The 17,479-nt window shown below is 42.2% G+C and overlaps 1 protein-coding gene across 2 annotated transcripts in view; it reads left to right on the top strand.

The window, feature by feature from the left end:
- Window positions 1-786: 786 nt before the first annotated feature.
- Window positions 787-17,479, top strand: part of LOC141056774 (putative methyltransferase DDB_G0268948) — a 47,762-nt gene continuing 31,069 nt past the window's right edge. The window contains exons 1-3 of one of the 2 annotated variants that reach the window (XM_073553236.1): window positions 787-994; window positions 3,903-4,066; window positions 4,157-4,370. In XM_073553236.1, the coding sequence (XP_073409337.1) occupies window positions 884-994; window positions 3,903-4,066; window positions 4,157-4,370 (489 nt within the window). In that variant the 5' untranslated portion in view covers window positions 787-883. Of the gene's footprint in view, window positions 1,012-3,902; window positions 4,067-4,156; window positions 4,371-17,479 lie in introns of both variants that reach the window. The other variant, XM_073553237.1, reaches the window with a different exon arrangement.

Below are 17,479 nucleotides of genomic sequence, written 5' to 3' on the forward strand. Positions count from 1 at the left end.
GAATTTGGTCTCTGTGACCCTAAGAACCACTTTGTCATGGATGTAGATTGGAAGTATCTCATGTTGATCTTTCCTAAAATCCACAACCATCTCAGCAGTTTTTTTAGTGTTGAGTACAAGATAATTGGCTTTACACCAGTCACATATTCTTTTCACCTCACTCCGATACAAGTCTTCAGCATTTCCCCTGATGAGACCAATCAGTGTCATATCATCGGCAAATTTCAAGATTTTTACTGAGTCTGCTGAAGAGATGCAATCATTCATATAGAGAGAAAACAGTAACGGGGACAAAACACACCCATGAGGTGCCCCGATGTTTGTGACCAAGGTGTCCGAAGTGAATGGTCCAACTTTTACACTCTGTATCCTGGCTGTCAGGAAGTTATAAATCCACAAGCATAAGTTGAGAGGGACTCCAAGAGCTACCATTTTCTTATGAGGTAAATTCGGATCAGTGGTATTGAACGCTGAGCTAAAGTCCATGAAAAGTCTCTTTGATGTTTTAAATGCATTATATTGCTTGTGTAAAATACCAATGTGATAAGGTTTCTGTAAATTGAAGATATGAAAGTATATCAGTGGATTGGTTTGTTAAAGTATAGTTCGTTGTGAATTTTTGCCAAGATTTTAAATTAAAACTTTTAAAGAAAGTCAATGTAGCAGCTCCTACTCCTTAATGAGTTAAACTCCTGAACTTGCTCTCTGTTATCTGTTGCATCTCTGTACTCTGTACTTTTTGTGCTCTGCTCTAGCAAGAAAAAAAAACAAATAACAAACATTTTGAAATGGAGGAAATGGATCCACTCCTACCCTGTAATAATAGTTTTTCTACACATGTAACACATTTTTGTCTGAGAACTGGCAGCAAGCACAGATCACCATGGCAGTCCACTTGTTCAAGAAGTCAACATTTTCATTAATTTATCAAAAGTATATGATTCCAGTCTCCGATGAAATAACTAATACGGTTTTATCTTACGTGAGAGGAAAAGTAAGTATAATAAGAAGGTAAGCCATCGAGTGAAGTATTGCAATCATATTAAAACCTTTTAGCAAGCTGTGGGGAAAATGCGGCTAAATAAGAATGCTTTAACAAATAGAAGAGTTAGAAGTTTATTTTATGAATCAACAACAAATCAAATCAAAACAGCATCAATTCTCCTACAGTGGCTACACTTGCACACAGGTTTTGAAGGAACTCAGCAGGGAGGTTGTTCTAAATATCTTGGAATACTATCCACAGATCTTCTATGGATGTAAGCATGTGCAAATCTCTCTGGCTCTTCATATTATCTCAAACAGACTCGATGAAGTTGAGATGAGCAATTGTGCCTCCCCCCTCAATAAGAACTGGCCCTACTATGCCCTGTTTTTACTATCTATTATATAAATGCATCAGACAATACTTGTACAGTATATCCAAAACCATAATAGAATCAAAGCATACTGATAGTCCTAATAGAAATAGATCAAAATAAAGGCATATTGTCTTTAGTCATACAACGTCTGTGAGACATATAACATTTTGCTTATTAATATATTTTGTTATATGTCCAAATAAAAAGACAAATTAAAAAATAATTGCCAAATGATACAGTTAGGCACCCCAGCAGAGAACTGTTTCTTTGGAGCGCTGGAGTCCTGGGTTCAAATCCCATCAAAGACAACATCTGCAAGGAGTTTGTATGTTCTCCAAGTGCCGGCGTGGGTTTTCTCCGGGTTCTCCGGTTTCCTCCCACACTACAAAGACAAACTGAGTGGAAATTTAGATTGTGAGCCACAATAGGGACAGCAATGATACTGTCTGTAAAATGTTGCAGAATATAATGGTGCTACAAGCACTTCTCACTAAATTAGAATATCATCAAAAAGTGAATTTATTTCAGTTCTTCAATACGAAAAGTGAAACTCATATATTATATAGAGTCATTACACACAGAGTTATCTATTTCATGTGTTTATTTCTGTTAATGTTGATGATTATGGCTTACAGCCAATGAAAACCCAAAAGTCATTATCTCAGTAAATTAGAATACTTTATAACACCAGCTTGAAAAAAATTATTTTAAAATCCGAAATGTTGGCCTACTGAAATGTATGTTCAGTAAATGCACTCAATACTTAGTCGGGGCTCCTTTTGCATCAATTACTGCATCAATGCGGCGTGGCATGGAGGCGATCAGCCTGTGGCACTGCTGAGGGGTTATGGAAGCCCAGGTTGCTTTGATAGCAGCCTTCAGCTCGTCTACATTGTTGGGTCTGGTGTCTCTCATCTTCCTCTTGACAATACCACAAAGACTCTCTGGGGTTAAAGTCAGATGAGCTTTCTGACCAATAAAGCACAATGATACTGTTGTTCTTAAGCCAGCTATTGGCTCTTTTAGCAATGTGAACATTTGCCAAGTCCTGCTTGTAAGGGCAGGAGTCTTGGAGGTCAGGATTTGTCAGCTCTGACAGGGCTTAATAGGTGGTTCAGTACATTTTGGTGTCCAGTCATTTGGTATTCCAGGACTGGGAATAGTTGCCTGTATATATGTATTGGAGTATGTTACATGATATATACAGAAGCCTTTATGTATAGTCTGTGACAATTGGATCGAGTGAGGTTTTTTATTGCACTTGCTTGACTTTATCTTTTGGTAGCTTTTTATCTATAACATTAAAAATGATGTTTTAATAATATCTCTATTGCTGATACCCCCACTGGTATGCTGCCCATCTGTAGAAACATGGAGATGAAAAAAAAAATAATCCACGTGCATATTGTGAATAAGGATGTTTCGGAGCGCTTCCTTAAGAGGATCCTTAAGCCAATTTGAAATAAGAGGATCAGATGTTAAATCAGATGATGGTTTATTGGCTATGTGTAGCAAATACAAATTTTGTAAAAGACAATAAAAACTTATTAAATAAAACACAACGCGTTTCGGCCATGTAGGCCTTCATCAGGTAGATATAAATATGAAAAAAAATCACAAAAATATAAAAGTTCAAATCACCTTCCTGTTCCCCATTAAAAATGAACAAATATTTTTTGTAAAAAAAAATATGCATATTTGATATTGGTACGTACATATCAAAATATAAAATAAATTAATCTGATCAGTAAATTGTGTAATGAGAAAAAAATTGAAACGTCAGAATTGTAGTTTTTTGGACACTGCAACAACACAAAAAATGTTATAAGAGGCATTGAAAACATCGTATCTACCCTAAAATTATATCAATAAAACATTGGCTCAGGGCGCAAAAAAACAAGCCCTCACACAGCTACATGTACCGAAAGTTGAAAAAGTTACGGCTCTCGGTAAATGGCGTCAGAAGCAAAATTCTCTATTTTTACAAGTTTTGGAATTTTTTTCACCACTGAAATAAAACTAAAAATACGTACGTCTGATATATCTGTAATTTTACTGACATGAAGAATCTTATTGCCATGTTGTTTTTGTTGTAAAATAAACGCTGTAAGCAAAAAACAATTCCATATTGCACTTTTTTTTGCCACACTTGGATTTTTTTTCTCGCTTTACAGGAAAACCCATGATAAAATGGACAGTGTCATTCAAAAGTATAACTCATTCTGCAAAAAAACAAGCCTTCACTTGTTTATGTAGACAGAAAAATAAAAAAAAAGTTATGACTCTTGAAGGGGAAGAAAAAATAAAAAAAGTGCAAAAACAAAAAATTGCCCCATCCTTAAGGGATTAATAATGCATGTAAATAAAAAAATCTGTAGGAATGTGCTCCAATATTCTTAAGTGTATGTAAAATACATGTAAATTGATAGAATTCCCACATGACTGTTATAGGTGACTAGTATGTATGTCATTTTGTTTAGTACACATAATGTGTATGGAATGAATTGTAACTTTACTAAATGTACTTTACCCTTTATAAAGACAAATGGGCGGCCCCTTGAAATGGCGCTGGATATTGGCTGTGGGACCGGACGTTACACTTTACCTCTAGCTCCTCACTTTAAGAACGTCCTTGGACTAGACATCAGTGAATCCCAACTAAGGGTGGCAAAAGAAAAGACCTTGGCAAAAAATGTGTCGTACATGTGAGTACTAAACTGGATTTCCTATATCTGCTGATGTGGGAGCATTAGATGGCATAAGTGACACTTATGACGTCTGTCCTCTCTCTGCAGTGTTGCTCCAGCTGAGAAGTTACCTGTGAAGGATGCTTCGGTGGACCTGGTACATGCAGGTGTAGCTGCTCATTGGTTCACAATAGACAAGTTTCTTGATGAGACAATGCGAGTATTGAAGCCAGGAGGATGCTTGTCTGCCCATTCTTATGAACCAGTCCCTGAGTTTGAATATAACAATTTGTCACACGACCTGAATGTAGTGATGGCAGAGGTAACTTATTGATTTAAATTGGACATAATGTATGTAGAATCCATGCTCCTTCCCTTTTGTACATTAAAATTATAGTATACTACTGATGTATATTTGTCACAATCCATTTTTGATACGTGGCAGCTCTAGTTTAACTATTATTTAAATTTAGCTTTTTTGCTTTCAGGCCAGTGGGGGTTAATGTCAGTTTCCCTTTTAGACAGCATGTTTTAACTGCAGGGTTGCTTGATCAGCTGATGTGGGTGGTGACCACTCCCACCATCCTTTAAATGGTTATCTCATGCATCAGCTGACTGTCAGTGATAGGGCAATCTACAGTGACCAAGCCTTTATTCTGCTGTGCGTTACTTTGCAGCAGAGGAAGTTAAAGCTAAGCTGTGTTATTACTCCATCCCTTTCTTGTTTGTCACTGTCCTCTGTGTGATATTATCTGCAATGGTGAGGCTAGGGTTCCTTGCCAGAGCACTAGCCAGGGCAATATTAGGTGACAGCGAGGGACGAGGTTCCTGACGATGGTGGGGGGAAGGACCCATTTAGGGCACTAGGGGAGTACAGGGACAGCATCAAGTTTGAGCTCAGGTGGTGACCATCTCCCATTTCCCTATCAGTAGGGCCTTCCTCCCCCATTTCCATCCCGTTGTGAGTGTGTTGCACCATCCACTTACCGACCCCCCGTTGGGTCGTGTGTCACATTGTGACATTATCACTGACCATCACTTTTTTCTGCTGAACCTATGGTGCAAGCAAAGGCATTTGCTCAGCTGATCCAGACCCTCACTGATGAAGTTAAGAAGCTGAGGTGCTGCAGTAGCTTCAGCAGTTGTCAGGGTTCTTGGTCTAGGCTCATGTGCAAGCTCAGCCGGAACCCAAGACATCTCTTCCTGACATGTTCTCTGGAGGAAGAGATACATTTTTGGTTTTTCAGGAGGCATGTAAATTATATTTCAGGTTCCGCCCTCATTCTTCAAGGAGTGAGGAACAGTGTGTGGGGATTATAGTATCCCTTCTCAAAGGTGATCCCCAATCCTGGGTCTTCTCCCTGCAGTTAGTGGATGAATTTTTTGCGGCATTGACGCTGGTGTATGGGGATCCTGATGGTGTCTCCCTGGCTGAGTCTAGACTCCGTAAAATCAAGCAGGGGGGCCTGCTGGCTGAGGCATACTGCTCAGAGTTTAGGAGATGGGACACTGACATGCAGTGGAATGACCCTGCTCTTAGGAGTCATTTTTGTCACGATCTGTCACCTAGGTTACAAGATACTCTGATGCAGTATGCTACTCCTGGGTCGTTGGAAGCTGCCATGGCCCTTGCTATCCGGGTGGATAGACAACTCAGGGAGAGACATACACCAAATCTGCCCCCTGTTGTCCTTTCTAGGGAGGAGAACACATCGGTGCGGACAGACGAACCTATGCAGGTGGGAGGAGTCTCTTCTCAAACAGGGTTGCCTGCTGTTCAACGTGGTATGGGGGCACGTTTTTGCTGTGGTCACAATAGTCATTTCATCAATGTCTGCCCAGCTCATACAAAAGTATGTTCACCATCTCTAAAGCAGCATCCCTCTGATTGTGTGGATGGAGGTGACCAGAGTGTGTATATTTCATCCCTCTTTTCATCTCAGTGTACCATATCTGCTGAAGTGGTGGTTAGCGGGGTTACTGAGACTGTACTGGTGCTTGTGGACAGTGGAGTGGGAGTCAATTTAGTGGATGCTCGCTTTGTTCAGACCCATGGCCTGATGGGTACGACGCTGGTGAGACCCATTAGTGTTCAGGCAATTGACTCTGTTTTGTTCTCAGCCAGGAGAGAGTGACCCAAGTCGTAGATATTAACCTGCGTATAGGGACTGTAACGGGGTCTTCTGTGCTGTAATACCTCTTACATTACCACCTCATTTCTCAGGAGGTCCACTCTGCTTTTCCTCACTTCTGTATGAAGGGCGCTGGCTCGAAAGGCTTTGTAACATGGGAACATATAAAAGATTACTGCTTGTCCACGTATTTCCAGTGTGACAACATTTTACTCATCGGTCTCAGAATATATATACATACAGAGGGCAGGACAATCAATGTGTGTCGGGCCAGTAGAAAACAGGCTCCAATTAAGATGCCAGACGTACATTGCAATAGCCGTGGGATTTACAAAGGTGGGGGGAGGTCAGAAGTGGGATATCTCATTTACCTCTGCCCAGGGGGTCGCAGCCGGTCGGTTGCTGCATTAAGGCATACATCTCACATTACACCTATCATACATGCATCTCCTATTCGGGGAGCTGGGGTTCTGTAACACGGCTCCCTCTTTTCAGCGACGTGATCGGCATACACAGTCTGATCTTTAAAGGATCGGCTTGGGGATAACCGAAGTCTATGGAGTTGGTACAAGTTCCGTTTTTCGACTTAGTCCATCGGCGTTACCATTTTGTTTGCTGGGTCTGTAGTGGATGGTGAAGTCTAGAGGTTGTAGGGCTAAACTCCACCGCAGTAATTTGGCGTTGTCTCCAGAGACCCGATTAAGCCACACTAGGGGATTATGGTCCTTTAGGAGGGAAAACTGTTGTCCATACAAATATGGTTGTAACTTCTTGAGTGCCCATACTACTGCCAGGCACTCCTTCTCGATGGCCGCATAGCTTACTTCACGGGGCAGTAGTTTCCAACTCAGGTAAGCTACCAGGTGATCTTGACCGTCTGGCCCGACTTGGCTCAGCACTGCCCCCAGTCCAAACATAGAAGCGTCTGTGTGAACAAGGAAACGTTTAGTTGGATCGGGTGCGGCCAATACTGGGGTATTTGTGAGGGCGTCCTTTAGCTGGCGGAAGGCTCCCTCACACTTGGGGGTCCAGGTTACCTGGTAGGGGAGGTTCTTACGGGTCAGATCAGTGAAGGGCTTGGCTACGCTGCTGTAATTGGGGACAAATTTCCTATAATACCCTGCTGTCCCTAGAAACGCCATGACCTGGGTTTTAGTGCATGGGGTGGGCCATTTGGCTATGGCCTCAATCTTGGCTGGTTCTGGTCGCTGTTTCCCACTTCCCACCCAATGTCCTAAATACTGAACCTCTGCTTTGCCCACGTGACACTTGTTGGGATTCAGGGTGATTCCGGCCTTGTGGATCCTGTCCATTACTGTCTCTAGGTGATTTAGATGCTCATCCCATGTCGCGCTGTAGATGGCGATGTCATCCAGGTAGGCACAAGCATAGTCCTGGAGATCATCCAGAAGCCGGTCAGCCAGCCTCTGGAAGGTCGCAGGGGCATTCTTCATCCCGAATGGCATAACTCGAAACTGGAATAAGCCGAATAGGGTGACAAATGCAGACTTGGGAATAGTGTCAGGACTTAGGAGGATCTGCCAATAGCCTTTGCATAGATTGATGGTGGTCAAATACTTTGCCCCCGCCAGCCGGTCTAACAACTCATCCACACACGGCATGAGATACGCATCAGTCACCGTTTTCTCATTTAGCTTGCGATAGTCTACACAAAACCAGGCAGTCCCATCCTTCTTGGGCACTAACACTACGGGGGATGCCCAGGGACTATCTGACTCTTCAATGACCCCTAAACGCAACATCTCTTGTATCTCTTGTCGCATCCCTTCTCGTACAGACTCAGGGACTCGGAAGGGGGGTTGTCTCAGGGGGGTCTGATCCGGGGTCTCAACCTTGTGTTGTGCCAGGCGGGTGTACCCCAGTCTCTCTGAAAACATCCTCTGTCGCTGCCTCAACAACGCCTCCGCCTACTGTCTCTCCCGGGGCCCTAGGTTTTCTCCCAAGTGTACCTGGTCCCATGTTTTAGACTGAGTCCTCTCCCCTAAGACATCAGGCAAGGGGAGTCCTGCTAAATCCTCTGCTTCGGATGCACAGATGGCCACTACCTCTTCTGGGCGCTCCCGGGAAGGCTTCAGCATATTCACGTGGAACATGCTGATAACCCTGGGGTCGTCACAATCGGCGACATTGTAGGTGGTGTCGGCTATTTTCCCCACTACCTGGTAGGGCCCCTGCCATGCAGCTTTGAACTTGTTCTGCCTAGTTGGTTCTAACACCAGGACCTTCTGTCCTATCTCAAAGGTGCAGTCTCTGGCCCTCCGATCGTACCATACGCTCTGGCGCCATTGGGCCGCCTGCATGTTCCCATCTGAGTCAGCTCCTGTAGGCAGTCCCGAAATTCCAGCATATAGGGCACAATAGGTATCCCTTCTATGGTTCCCTCCCCTTCCCAGTGTTATCGCAGTTTAGGGGTCCCCTTACCCGCCTCCCGTATAACAGTTCGAACTGGGAGAACCCCGTGGATTCTTGGGGCACCTCCCGATAGGCAAACAGGAGGTGTGGCAAGAACTTCTCCCAGTCCCTGTAGGTCCTGGTAAAAGTCCCAATGAGTTGTTTTAATGTTCCATTAAAATGTTCACACAACCCATTGGTTTGCGGGTGGTACGGGGCGCTTCTAATGGACTTTACGCCGCACAGCTTCCACATTTGGTTGGTCACCTCTGCTGTAAACTGGGTACCCTGGTCCGAGATAACCTCCCGGGGAAATCCAACCCGTGAGAAAACCTGGAGCATTTCAGCCGCCACTGTCTCTGCCAGTATGTTAGGTAATGCAACCGCCTCTGGATACCATGTGGCATAATCTACCACTGTCAATATATACTTTTTCCCTGATGGAATGGGTTTGGCGAACGGCCCTATCAGATCGACTGCTACTCGGCTAAATGGCTCCTCCACAATGGGGAGGAGTGTAGTTTGGCCTTGCAGTGATCTCCCCTCTTGCCAATGCGCTGGCAACTGTCACAGGTCAGGCAGTACCTGTTCACCTGATGTATCAGCTGACTGTTGTTGATAAAGCAATCTACAGTGACCAAGCCTGTAGTAAGGAGCTCGCTGGCTGCTGTTGTGTATCAGCTGATTTTGTGAGTTTGTGATCCTGGTGCCTTTGTTCTGCTGTGCGGTACTTTGCAACAGAGGAAGTTAAAGCTAAGTTGTGTTATTACACCATCCCTTTAGTATTTGTCACTGTCCCTTGTGTGGTATTATCTGCAATGGTGAGACTAGCGCCCCTTGCCAGCCAGTGCAGTAGCCAGGTCAGTGATAGCTGACAGCGAAGGATGAGGTTCCTGATGGCGGTGGGGGGAGGACCCACTTAGGGCATTAGGGGTGTGCAGGGACAGGCTCTGGTTTGAGCTCAGGTGGTGACCATCCCCCATTTCCCTATCAGTAGAGCCTTCTTCCCCACATTTCCATCCCATTGTGAGTGTGTTGTGCTGTCCACTGACCAACCCCTCGTTGGGTCATGTCACATCATTACAGTATCATTCGCTGCTGTGTGTTATGATTTATTATTGGTATCCAGTAGTCTTTTTTGTTTTATACAGACCTAATTTTCTCTCATACAGCATTGCCTGTCAGGTGGGTTTGACACTGAATGCTGTAGTGTTTCAGAGAACAACATACTTTAAAAGCCACCAGTTCCCAATTGGCTTATTTGATAGGTCACTGCATGAATAGGTAGAGACCTGTCAATCCAGGGTAGAGAGAGGGGAGAAACCACCGCAGACCCATCATTATGACTAGTCTTTAATGGCTTTTAAATCTTTTAAATCATTTTTTTTTCTTTGAAACATAACACCATTTCAGACTCAAACATACCTGGAGGATCCCATACAGCCAGGGACTGATACATGCTACTCGTGGATCAGCTGCTAGGTTTATGTTAAAGGTAATCAGTACTTTCCCCACATTGTCTAAAGGGGGTTTTACACATAGCGATATCGCTAGCAATATCGCTAAAACGTCACTGATTTTGTGACGTTATAGCGATATCGCTAGCGATACCGCTATGTGTGATACATACCTCCGACAGGCTCCCCCGCTGTCCATCGCTGATCGCGCGAGATCAGGCGGCTCCATTTCTCGTCGTCAGCTTCCTGCTGGGCTTCCTGCTGTGTGAGATGAGCGACGCGTGGAGGCGGGCGGGAGGACGTCAGGATCGCTGAGTGTGAATGGTGAGTATCATGCGCTGCGTCGCTGCTGCATCGCTGTGAGATCTTCCTGTGTGGAAGCTCACTAGCGATCATTTAGCGATGCACCAGCGATGCTGATCGCGTCATATCGCTGATCGGATCGCTGGTGCATCGCTAAATGCAAAAGGGCCTTTTATCACAAAGCACTTAGACAGCCAGCAATCTCTACCCTAATGAAGAGCACGCACCTCTAAACTGACTGTGTGTAGATCAATTTCTGTCTTGGCATTTATCCCAAGTCATGTTGCTAAGGTTGTTTAAAGGGTCAGACAGTCACTTATTGGGTAGTCTGCTGTAACGATCACTAGCGGGTTGGGGTGTACTTGCTCGTCAGCAATATAACATGCAGGAGGACTCTAATTTTCTTTAAAAGTTCACCTCGGTTTATTGCTCCATATCCCCAGCAGCACAAACACAAAGTAAACCAGCCTTTAGATCCGGTAAAACAAAATAACAATCTCCATAAACAGGGCTTGGCTCTGTCAGGCCTGTGGGCACACAAGCTGTGCCATGTCCAGCACGCAGGCTCTATAGCCTAAACACAGTCTTTCTGACCCCGGTCAGCATAACACAGATCCCTGTCTGTTACTTGTTGATGTCAGCCACACAGGTTCCCGAATGCCTCTTATCCTCAGAGGTATCCCACAACATCTCTCACTGACCCTGGTCAGTAACACTCACGGTTGTCAGACTATCCAATCCCGAGGTATCTCACAGCTCTCCTTCCTCTGGCTCAGACTAGCCAGCACTGCCACATGTGCCAAACACACAGGCTCCATTAGGTAGCCTCTAACTACACCCACAGGTGAGGTGACATCACATGCACTGGTTAGGTGATCATGACATCACCACAGGTCCTTAAACATATACAACCACATAGAGGATTCATCTTGGGTGAAACACGCCCCTTGGGTGGGTATGTGGGTGACTGGACCCACCCATCTCTCCAAGTCACCTGGAAGCCTCCCAATGTATAGCAAAAACCCTCAGCAGTAGATCTGCTGAGCAAAACACACCCAGACTTCCATCATAGGGCCACCCACCTCTGCGATACATACCGCCCATCAATCACATGACCAGTCGCCATGCCACAGTAGTCACCTCTTTTAGGTGGTTCTTTTAAGAGAGCTTCTTTGCAACAGTTCCTTCATCGAGCTTTTAGTTTAAGACTCCATACTACAGAGAACCAGCCCAGTACTTCACACAATTATCTATATAAAATACTGCTGAAAGAAGCACTCTCATCAAAAGTGCTATCCTCTTAACCCCTTTGAGATGAAGCCTTTTTTTTCGCTTTAATAACCAGGTCAAATTTTACAATTCTAACCACTGTCACTTTATGAGGTAATAACTCTGGAACACTTCAACGGATCCTGGTGATTCTGAGACTGTTTCCTTGTGACATATTGTACTTTATGAGAGCGGTAAAATTTCTTTGATATGACTTGTGTTTATTTGTGAAAATATGCCCTTAAATCAGAGAGTCATATCACACAAAATAGTTAATAAATAACATTTCCCACATGTCTACTTTACATCAGCACAATTTTGGAAACATGATTTTCTTTTGTTAGGGAGTTATAAGGGTTAAAAGTTGACCAGCAACTTCTCATTTTTACAACAAAATTTGCAAAACCATTTTTTTAGGCACCACCTCACACTTGAAGTGACTTTGAGGGGCCTATATGAAACAAAATACCCAAAAATGACACTATTCTAAAAACTGCACCCCTCAAGGTACTCAAAACCACATTTAAGAAGTTTATTAACCCTTCAGGTGCTTCACAGGAATTTTTGGAATGTGGAAGGAAAAAATAAACATTTACTTTTCTTTCACAAAAATTTTCCTTTAGACCTAATCTTTTTTACTTTCACAATGGTAACAGTGGAAAATGAACCATACATTTTGTTGTTCAATTTCTCCTGATCATGCTGATATCCCTACGTGGGGGAAATGTACTGTTTGGGCACACAGCAGAGCTCGGAAAAGGAGCGCCATTTCACTTTTTGAATGCAAAGTACGCTAGAATGCAAAGTATGCTAGAACAGCTAATTATTAAATTGGCTTGGATATTTTTTGCAGAGGATAGTAAAACTTAACTTTTAATCACAAGTTTAAAACCTGTATAGTGAAAAAATATGGTGCCATACATAAAATAATAGTGCCAGTGCAAAAGTGCCAATAAAAACAAAACCAAATTGTATGAGACGCCTTATTTTATCCAGATATATAAGGAATATTTCTCTTTTTTGTGTCTATATGTGACCAGGTATTATTAACCATATACCATCTCAACATATATACCGACACTTTTTGGTTCTTACAGTATCCAGTTTAGGAAGCTATTACATTTCTTGTTTCCATTTCAAACCTTAAAGAACAGTTATAGAGACAAGGCGAATCAATAAGGAGAAAATTAAATCTCCACCTCCAATATATCTATATTATAGCCGCATATTTTAGGTCAAAATGAATCATAAAATACACTCATGGAGTACAGTATATTATATTGCCCTATATTCCACAATATTACTACCTATTAAACCCTCTCATGGTGCAATATTATTATGACATTATACTCATCTCATGTGTATTAGTCCTATACACCGATGCCTGTATATGCGCTCTTGTATGGGAGGCCCCCACTCTTAGCATATCCTACTGTCTGCATTCATCTGGGCGGCCTTTTTCATACACCGTTCTCCCAACGCGTTTCATCTATTCAGGACTCATCAGGGGAGTTTATGGAGTTCAATTAGACACATAGCGCGCAGGTATCATGTCTCTTTACTTTATAATAACTGAGCACCACATGGTAACCTAACAGTTTCCGGACGCCGAGTACCGTACCTCCGGTCCCTCCATATGCAATGGGCCATCGCCGTCTGCATGCCCCACTTCCTGGGCTCGGCTTAGGGCCATACGCGTCACATCCGGTCCCGGAGATACAGCGTCATCCCAGCATCGCTCACATGACCCATAGTGTCCATGACAACCTGACGCTGCACCTCCTCACCCGGTCGCATTTCTGCCATATGTCTTACGTATAGTATTAGTGTAGCTTATCTCCACAATACTAAAAACGGCTGCATCCAGGTTTTAAATAATTTATCTTATTCAGACTTGTTTGTTGCTGAATACCCTAATAATGGACACATTGCTTTGATTCCATAACCAACTTATTCGTTCACATTTACAATAGGAAAAGGACAAAAGGAACGTGTCTATAGAAAAAACACCCAGAAAAAATATATTATATGAGAATCATACAATTAGGGTCGTATAATCGTCTGGTATGATGTACAGTATAGGTATTATAATCATCTAATATGTTGTTGCATGCTAATTAGGGACACCACAGATCTTCTTGCTTATGGAAAAATAGAAAGGGTGCTCACTAGGTCTCTCCCTAATGATCCCTCACTAACTACTCCCTACCTCACGCGGAGGTTGGCACCCTAAAATCCTGCGCAAGTGTCGCCCCCACTCAACGGCGGCTCTCCCTATTAAAAATCACCCTGTTATTCCCTCCCTACAAGAAGGAAGAAAAGGAGAGTGTATTGTTTAGTCCATTAGGGTACACTGTTTGTAGGGTAAAAATCCAATATGTTTCTCTTTGGAGGATATATTTATCCCAATCACCTCCTCTCTGATTTCTGGATATCTTTTCGATACCTATAAAGCTGACCATCTTTAGATCTCCCTTATGACTCTGGTTAATATGATTGGCTACTGGAGTATCACGTTTATTGATGGTATCCCTATTATGCTCTCCTACCCTTACTCTGAGTTCTCTCTTTGTCTTGCCGACATATTCTAAACCACATCTGCACGTCATCTTATAAATTACCCCTACAGATCTGCAGTTAATGAATTGCTGGATGGGGTATATTTTTCTTGTGATATTGCTACAGAATTCATTATTTTTTTCGATCGACATACAGTATTTGCAGCAACCACATTTAAAGCATCCTTTTGGTTGGGTGCCCAACCATGTGGCGCTGTCAACACTTTTTGGGGCAAAATGGCTACGGACCAACCTATCTTTCAACGAACGGCCCTTCTTATATGTAATCTGTGGGTGATTAGGAATAATTCTTGTGAGGTCCTGATCCATACACAGAATCGGCCAGTGTCGATTTATTATTTCTTTTATATCTTTGGCTCCATTACAGTATTTTGTGATGAATCTTGTAGTACCTTCATCCTTAGTTTTCTGCGAAGGGATAAGTAGATCTTTTCTATCCCTAGCCAGAGATGTCCTATATGCATTCCTTAAAATCCCATCCGGGTACCCCCGTTCTAGGAAACGTGATCTCAAATCATCAGCTTGCAACTTATAGGTATCTCGATCTGAGCAATTCCTTCTCATTCGAAGGTACTGTCCTTTAGGGATGCCTTTTTTCAAGGGAACTGGGTGGTTAGATTCCCATCTTAAAAGTGAATTAGAAGATGTAGGTTTTCTATATGTTTTTGTTAGAAGGCGACCATTCTCACCCCGTTCAATAAGGACATCCAAAAAGGGTAATCTGCAAGCATTGACCTCACAAGTAAAACTAAGGCCCAAATCGTTCTTATTAAGGCCTTTAACAAAGTTACAAAAACCATTCTCGTCACCCTTCCAAATTACAAAAACGTCGTCCATGTAGCGAAGCCACAGGACAACGTTTTCTTCCGCCACTTCTGAATATTCTCCAAAGATGGCATTTTCCTCCCACCAGCCCAGGAGCAAATTTGCGTAAGATGGTGCACAGGGGCTACCCATCGCGGTGCCCCTGAGCTGGTGGAAGTACTTGCCATCAAATAGAAAATAATTTTTTGTTAGGCAAAATTCAAGGGCCCTCATCACAAATTGATTGTGTTCTGTATATTGTAGACCTCTCGTTCTTAAATAGTAGTCCGCAGCCATTAAACCCTTCTCATGGGGAATCGATGAGTACAGAGCCTCTACATCGATTGAACCCAAGATCATATTGGTATCCAATTCAATGTTATCCAGTTTCAATAAAAGATCCGTGGTGTCCCGTGTATAGGAGCTCAAAGAGACCACAAAGGGTCTCAAGATTTTATCAACATATAAACCTAAATTTTGGGTTAAACTCCCAATTCCAGAGACTATAGGTCTTCCTCTCAATGGTACTAGACCCTTGTGTACCTTTGGTAGAGCATAGAAAGTTGCTACTACCGGGTGTACAGGGATTAAAAAATCTCTTTCATTTTTATCAATTAATTTTAATTGAAATGCCCCATCAACCAAAATTTTTAGTTCTCTAAGGTATAGTTCTGTAGGGTTACGTTCAAGTATCTCGTAACCCATGGATTTCTGTAGTAGAGAGTAACACAAAGTTCTATATTGGGCAACATCCATTATCACTGTGTTACCACCTTTATCTGATGTTTTAATTATTCTGGTGGTATCTCTCTCTAATTCGAGCAGACCATCCATTTCCATTTTGGTAAGGTTACAGGGTCTTCTTTTCTTAGATTTTTCCAATTCTAGCAAGTCTCTGGACACCAAATTAGAGAATACATCTATAGCGCTTATATCATTATTACTTGGTGGCATACGTTTGCTTTTATTCTTGAAATCCGTAAATGGACCCTCACCATATTCGTTGGGGTCTACATCCCCCAAATGATACAAAAATCTGACATCTCCCAAGAGATCCTCATCAATGCCTAATTCAGTGCAGCTTTTTTTATCGGCATTTATAAAGTATTTCTTCCATTTTAGTCTACGTATAAACAAATTAAGGTCCTTTATGGCTTCAAAACATACAAAATCAGAGGTTGGAACGAATGACATACCTTTACTTAATGCCGCCATTTGTTCATTGGTGAGGGGTTTTGAGGAGATGTTGATAATTTGGTTATTCACACGGGGTTCCGGGTATTGAATCGACTTCTCAGTGGGTAGTTTGAATCTAAAAAATGTTCCCTCTGTGGTGTACCCCGACCTGCCCCTCTACCTCCTCGAAAACCACTTCTACCTCTGGGTCTCCCTCTATTGTTTTTAAATCTAACTTCGGAGTCGGAATATTCGGCCTCAGAGGATGAAATATCCGTTTCTTGTTGTCTATTTGGTTTAATATTGGTAACCGTATAAGCCTTATTATCCCGAAACTCCTGTAGGTCTCTTATAAAGTATTTATGTTTTCTTTCATTTAAGTGATATTGAAATTTTTCAATGATATTCTGTAAACTAATTTCTTTTACAGAGTATTCTGTTTCTGCCGAAAAAATTTTTGTGACCTCTATTTGCTCCTTAAGACGTTCATTAATGGAGTTTAGCATAGATTTTTCTTCTTCTAAGAGTATTCTCATTAGCCTTAGTGAGCTATCTGTAGCTTCCTTTTCAAGCTTAGCTAACGAGGCTGCACTTTTATATCTATAACCAAAATTAGTAGATATCCTAAGATGTCTAGGTACTATGCCTGCCTTTATATAGTTTTCCAAACTTTGTACCTCCCACCAAGATGTAATTTGTTCTTTGTATATTTTGGTGAGTTCTTTAAAAGCTGCATTAAATGATGGTATATATTTTTTCTGCGTGAAAACACCATCTGAAAAAACGTCCCTGGCCTCATTCATGCATTGGTTTGTGTCTATCCCTGTGGATAGGAATCCTGCCATGTCCAAATTCAAAAATTTTTTTGATAGCGGGGGTCTATTTTACCAATACCGGTCAAAAGTATATAGCATATTGGCTTGGATATTTTTTGCAGAGGATAGTAAAACTTAACTTTTAATCACAAGTTTAAAACCTGTATAGTGAAAAAATATGGTGCCATACATAAAATAATAGTGCCAGTGCAAAAGTGCCAATAAAAAAAAAACCAAATTGTATGAGACGCCTTATTTTATCCAGATATATAAGGAATATTTCTCTTTTTTGTGTCTATATGTGACCAGGTATTATTAACCATATACCATCTCAACATATATACCGACACTTTTTGGTTCTTACAGTATCCAGTTTAGGAAGCTATTACATTTCTTGTTTCCATTTCAAACCTTAAAGAACAGTTATAGAGACAAGACGAATCAATAAGGAGAAAATTAAATCTCCACCTCCAATATATCTATA

The sequence above is a fragment of the Dendrobates tinctorius genome, unplaced genomic scaffold, assembly GCF_039654945.1.
Source record: "Dendrobates tinctorius isolate UK_male_01 unplaced genomic scaffold, ASM3965494v1 ptg000199l, whole genome shotgun sequence".
Classification (NCBI taxonomy): domain Eukaryota; kingdom Metazoa; phylum Chordata; class Amphibia; order Anura; family Dendrobatidae; genus Dendrobates; species Dendrobates tinctorius.